This window comes from Pinus tabuliformis, chromosome 2_1 (genome assembly GCF_031772625.1).
Source record: "Pinus tabuliformis cultivar Carrire ecotype Pingquan chromosome 2_1, CPIR1, whole genome shotgun sequence".
Taxonomy (NCBI): domain Eukaryota; kingdom Viridiplantae; phylum Streptophyta; class Pinopsida; order Pinales; family Pinaceae; genus Pinus; species Pinus tabuliformis.
In genome coordinates, this window is record NC_142299.1 from 600,711,847 (window position 1) to 600,717,732 (window position 5,886).

The 5,886-nt window shown below is 36.5% G+C and overlaps 1 protein-coding gene across 1 annotated transcript; it reads right to left on the reverse strand.

Moving 5' to 3' along the window:
• Nucleotides 1-1,902: 1,902 nt before the first annotated feature.
• On the reverse strand, nt 1,903-5,517 carry LOC149201896 (TMV resistance protein N-like). The gene is made up of 4 exons (XM_089403033.1): nt 4,903-5,517; nt 3,717-4,815; nt 3,294-3,614; nt 1,903-3,168 (listed from the first exon to the last, which is right to left on the reverse strand). Exons 1-4 carry the CDS (start codon nt 5,397-5,399, stop codon nt 1,984-1,986), a joined length of 3,102 nt encoding a protein of 1,033 aa, XP_089259159.1. The 5' UTR covers nt 5,400-5,517; the 3' UTR covers nt 1,903-1,983.
• Between the last annotated feature and the right edge of the window lie 369 nt (nt 5,518-5,886).

The window sequence follows — 5,886 nt, forward strand, 5'->3', positions numbered from 1 at the left end:
TGTATTAGCTTATCAGTTTAAATTATAAATTATATTTTTTAATTTGAATATTATGATATTGCACAAAGGAAGAGTATAGAACACCAAAAGATAATGAATTTTTTCTTGGAGATCATGATCAATTTAGATTTCAACTGGTAAAGTTTAAATGTTTTTTTAATTTTAATTTGTTTATTTTAATTTTTAATTTATAAAATAAACTTATCAAAATTATTTTATTATTGTAGTTAGATGGTATATTTACTAACCCAAAACTATAAAAAAGGCCAAAAGTCATGTCCTTTTGCATGACAACAAATTATTAATTAGATGAAACAAATTACTAATTAGAAATTAGATGCAGAGTTTATTTTCTTTGCTAATTAGTAATTGGACAAATTTAAAGTTCACACTAAAGTTATGATAAACAATATTTTTAAATAAATATATCTTTTGTTCTTTTGACCATGGAATAATTCCTCAATCATTGAGATTAACCTGAATGGTGTCATTTATGTCCAAACATGTTACTAGATATGTAATCTTTCAATCATGGGTTCAAGACTCCATAACTATAATTTTTAAATGCTTAAGTTCTTCTTTGACCTTTGAGAATGATCTATGTAAATATTGAACACTCTCCACCGCGAATTTAATTAACAAATTTATATTCATAATAATGTTTATTTGGTCATTATCATTTTATGAATATTTCCATAATATTCAAATGTAAAAAAATAACAAAATTCTATGTTTTGTGCACCATGGTTATTAAAATACATAACTTACTTTAACACCTTCCTATTATTTTTTTAATATGTTTTGTGCACCATGGTTATTAAAATACATAACTTACTTTAACACCTTCCTATTATTTTTTTAATATGTTTTGTGCACCATGGTTATTAAAATACATAACTTACTTTAACACCTTCCTATTAGTCATTCATTATGAATTTAAATATATTTTATACCCCGTGGTTATTACAATACATAACTCACTTTAACACTTTCCAATTCTTCGTACATTATAATTCATTATTATGCATTTAAATATATTTTATACCCCGTGGTTATTAAAATACATAACTTACTTCAACACTCTCTAATTCTTCGTACATTATAATGCATTATTATTAGCTTTTATAGTTTTTTTCCCTCAAGTTTTCTATGATTCACTGTTAAATTTTATTATATTTTAATTATTAATCTAAGCATTTTTTAAATCATGAGACATTGGAAAATTATATCTAAAACTAATCTTATTTTAAGAAATACAAACTCAACATTACAAGGATTTATCAGTTCAATGACATTTATGACAATTCTTACTTAACAAAGGCAAAGTTCATTATATTTCACTCTTCGCATAAAGTCAAAAAGTTCATACAACAATTGGCCATCCAATTCATTAAATCTTAATACAAGTAAGCATGCCTACAACACACTAGTAATGGAAACCAGCTCTCATGATAACGCAAATTAAATCTCATAATAATAACTGACTAAACTGTTCTGTTAACCGGCAAGGACTAGCGCCAGAATAGTGGCTCCTTATTTATACAATGTAATATCTCATTAATAATAAATGAAGAACATTTTCCAAAATCTATATAGATATATGGTGTGATACAAACATTTTTTTAATTAATATATGTTAATATTACTTACTGATTGTGAAATTAACTTATTGATTTAAAATTTGTGTTTTAAATTTATAGTTAACTTATTAATTTAAAAATGGTGCTTTAAGTTTATATCCTTAACTATATGTTATATTTCTTTTTTTTCCTTTAATTCCAAATGCCGTCAATTTGTTTTTTATATAATGTGTAATATCATGTCAGGCTTAATTGTACGACGTATTGTTTTTATCAAAGATTCCAAATCTTATGGTTATTTCAACCATGACTCTTGTTAAAATAATAAACAATAAAAATAATGATTTATATATTCAAAAGTGATGGGCCTTCTCAAAATAATCACGGCACAGCTTCTCGGCTGCTACTCCCACACGGGACACACCAATTTGTGACATTGAGAGACATCGAGCATCTCTAACCACGTACAATGTTCAATACCTTCCACTTCTTCTAAGTCAAAGCACTTGCGAACACTTAGCTTCCGAAGATTTGTGGCCTGGGCTAACCCCCATATGCTCCTCAGGTTTACACACCTACTTGCCCGTAACTGCTCCAAAGATACCAATGTTTCTATACTTGGTAGCTTTTCTAGCTCATAGCACCCAGAAACATTTAGGATTTTAAGCTTTGTCACCTGCGCCGACGCTCGTATGCCTTTCAGTTTCTTACATCCATCAGCCCATAACTGCTCCAAGGATACCAATGTTTCCAAACTAGGCAGCTCTTCTAACTCAGAGCATTCACGAACATATAGGTATCTAAGCTTTGTCACCTGTGCCGACGCTCGTATGCCTTTCAGTTTCTCACATCCATTAGCCGACAAGTGCTCCAAGGATACCAATGTTTCCAAACTAGGCAGCTCTTCTAACTCAGAGCAGTTAGGAACATTTAGGATTTTAAGCTTTGTCACCTGCGCCGACGCTTGTATGCCTTTCAGTTTCTTACATCCATCAGCCCGTAACTGCTCCAAGTATACCAATGTTTCCAAACTAGGCAGCTCTTCTAACTCAGAGCAGTTACAAACATTTAGGATTTTAAGCTTTGTCACCTGCGCCGACGGTCGTATGCCTTTCAGTTTCTTACATCCTTTAGCCGACAAGTGCTCCAAGGATACCAATGTTTCCAAACTAGGCAGCTCTTCTAACTCAGAGCAGTTACGAACATATAGGTATCTAAGCTTTGTCACCTGTGCCGACGCTCGTATGCCTTTCAGTTTCTTACATCCTTTAGCCGACAACTGCTCCAAGGATACCAATGTTTCCAAACTAGGCAGCTCTTCTAACTCAGAGCAGTTAGGAACATTTAGGATTTTAAGCTTTGTCACCTGCGCCGACGCTCGTATGCCTTTCAGTTTCTTACATCCTCTAGCCCGCAAATCCTCCAACGATACCAATGTTTCCAAACTAGGCAGCTCTTCCAACTGAGAGCAGAAAGAAACAACCAGTAATCTGAGCTTTGTAGCCCGCTCCAACCCGGTTAAGCTTCTCAAATTCTCACATTGGCGTACCTGCATCTCCTCCAAAGATATCGGAAACTGCAGAGGTGTCTGCAAAAACAAAATGTTCATCATTCTCATCTGTAGAACCTTTTGAATTCATTCCAAACACAAATGTCGTGCAGCTGTAATAGCTGCTAAATATATAAACGCTAACCCAACAAATTTCTATTTACCTGTGATTCACTTTTCTGGTTCCACAATAGAGCCTTTAGTTCGCATTGCTCCAGATATAGAATCCTTAAATTCTTCACTGAAACCCAGGAAGGCAGGGAAGAGTGAGGACATCTGTTCCACCTGAGGCATGATAGGTTTGGTGGCTTCGCCTTCCTCAAAATGGGTTCCAGGTGACAACCTTCCATATCAAGAATTTGCACACTCCTGAAACTGCGTTCCAAGACAGCATTTTCAGTATCAACGACGCCAAATACATCATCATCATCATCTTGGCCACTATATTCACCGGGAACCATCCGAATTCCGCGGAAGGTTATTTCCTGTCCATTGTTGAAAAACAATCGTTATTATTTGTTCATTCAACAAACAATCACAGACTTTTAGTGAATAATCTTTAAAGGATTGAATGACTGAACACTTACAGATGATTGGTGTGACAAATTATGGATGAGGTTCTTTGTTATTAAAAGACGACGAGGCAACGAAGACGCTGCAACCTGTCTTCCCAGGTCTCTTAGGTGGTCGTGCATCTGTATAAGATTCCACTCGTCAACTTCTACAAGAGATTTGTCCTGTAGATTTAGAAACCCCCGATTTCCTCTCCAGCCCGATGAGTTCCATATGCTTATTGCCGAATCTCTGTTTCTTTTTATGAAAAAGCAGGCAATGTCTAAGAATATATCTTTTTCCTCTTGATTGAGGGAGTTATAGCTTATTTTAAATGTGTCCTGTATAGCACTGGGAGCTATTTGTCTAAGACTCTCCCATTCTTCTTTCCACTGAGATATATCTTTACCATAAAGAAGTGCCCCAAATACTTTTAAAGATAGGGGCAATCCATTACAATAATCTATGAACTTATCTACCAGAGATTTAAATTCTGGGAGAGGAAATGCTTGGCTGAAGGCATGGGAACAAAAGAGCTCTAAGGAGTGCTCTTTCTTAAGTCCTGATAGGCTATAAATTGATGAATTTTCAACTTTTGAGCTTCTCAAAACATTCTTATCTCTAGATGTAATCAATATTAAGCTCCCTGAATTGAGAACATCAGATTGGGGCAAAAATGCCTTCACCTGATCCACATCGTCAACATCATCTAAGATTATTATGGCTTTACAAGATTTGAGAGGCTCTATAAGCATCCCCTTACCTTCACGCACACTGTTTACCTGCTTATTGAAGCCAATCAAGCTATTAAGAAGTTGACTCTGCAACAAATGTAAAGACCTATTGGTTGTATGATCTCTGACATCACATAAAAAACAACTTCTATCATAATCTGATTTCTTCTTATTGAAGAATGCTGTGGCAAGTGTTGTCTTTCCCACACCACCTAACCCTACAATCCCTAAGATCTGGGGTTTTCGGCCCTGTTGTTGCGTCAACTGGACTGTATTTTCAAAATCTTTCAGTTTGTCATCGAGGCCTGTTGGATACTCCGCCACGTACAAATCTGGCTTTGGCACCATTTCCAACAGACATTTAACCACCTTATCGAGCAGTTCCAGCACCAAATCCTCGCTGGAGAAATTAAGTAGACCTAGTGAGAAACAAACGTCTATGCCTATAAAATACAACCATAAGGATAGAGAAGGTTTGAGTTTTTACCCATTGTACTTCTCCAGCTCGAACCCGCTCTTGTTTGCAACTTGACGGAGTGCATTTCTCCATTCTTCAATAGTGCTGGGATCATGTCGCCCCTTCTTTTCATGAGTTTGTAGAGCTTCACCATAGAGGCCCTGCATCCACCGAACGTTCGCTGGACTAACGCGGTAAAACACAGGAATTATGGGAGCATTGGACTTTAACATCAGAAGGAGCTCATTGAGGCACCAATCTGATTCAGCGTATCGAGGAGAAAAGATCGCCACATGAACTGAGGCGGTCCTAATAGCGTCTGCGAGTTGAGAAGAAATTTCATATCCCCCTTGCATCTCCTCGTCATCGAGGAAAGCCGTCAATCCTTTCTCGCGAAGGCGAAGGTAGAGAGACCTGGCGAAGGTTTTCTTCACATCAACCCCGCGATGGTTTATGAAAACTTGGTGGGATTTGTTGCTGGAATTAGCAGCAGCGGAGGAGAAGGTGGAGGATGAAGATGATGCCATTGCCGAGATCAAAACAGAAATTAAGGTAGTAATGGTTGGATGCTATGGACGCAGAGTCTGCAAAGAGACGATTCACTGTTTTAAAAGCGCAGAGAAATTGTAGAAGATTGGGTACTAAAAGGGCAGAGGAGGGCAGAGGAGGAAATGGAGTTGTCTATAATGCGATTTTTTGAAGATTCCGGCGGAAGAAATTGAGGTTAAATCTTGATTTGTTGCAGTTAAAATGGTTTTTTAACTGCATATTTCGATTCAGCACCCTGAAAAACCCCTGCGACGCTTTTATTGTGCAGAAACTAGCTATCAAACTTGCGATTCCAATAAATTCCTGCCGGATTTCGACCGGAAAAACCCGCCGGAAAAGCTTTCAAAAAATCGCGTTATAGACAACTGCGGAGGAAATTGGTGTGCACCTGTATCCATCTAATATCTAGATTAAACCTTCAGCTGTTGTAACCGACATCGACCATAGAATATGGAGTTGTCTATA

Excerpts from the sequence above, each read along its gene's own strand:
- LOC149201896 (XM_089403033.1), bottom strand. The coding sequence starts at position 5,399 with ATGGCATCATCTTCATCCTCCACCTTCTCCTCCGCTGCTGCTAATTCC. Across the intron at positions 4,816-4,902 it reads GAGCTGGAGAAGTACAATGG|CGAGGATTTGGTGCTGGAAC; the intron begins GTAAAAACTCAA and ends TAATTTCTCCAG. Across the intron at positions 3,169-3,293 it reads ACCAGAAAAGTGAATCACAG|ACACCTCTGCAGTTTCCGAT; the intron begins GTAAATAGAAAT and ends TTGTTTTTGCAG.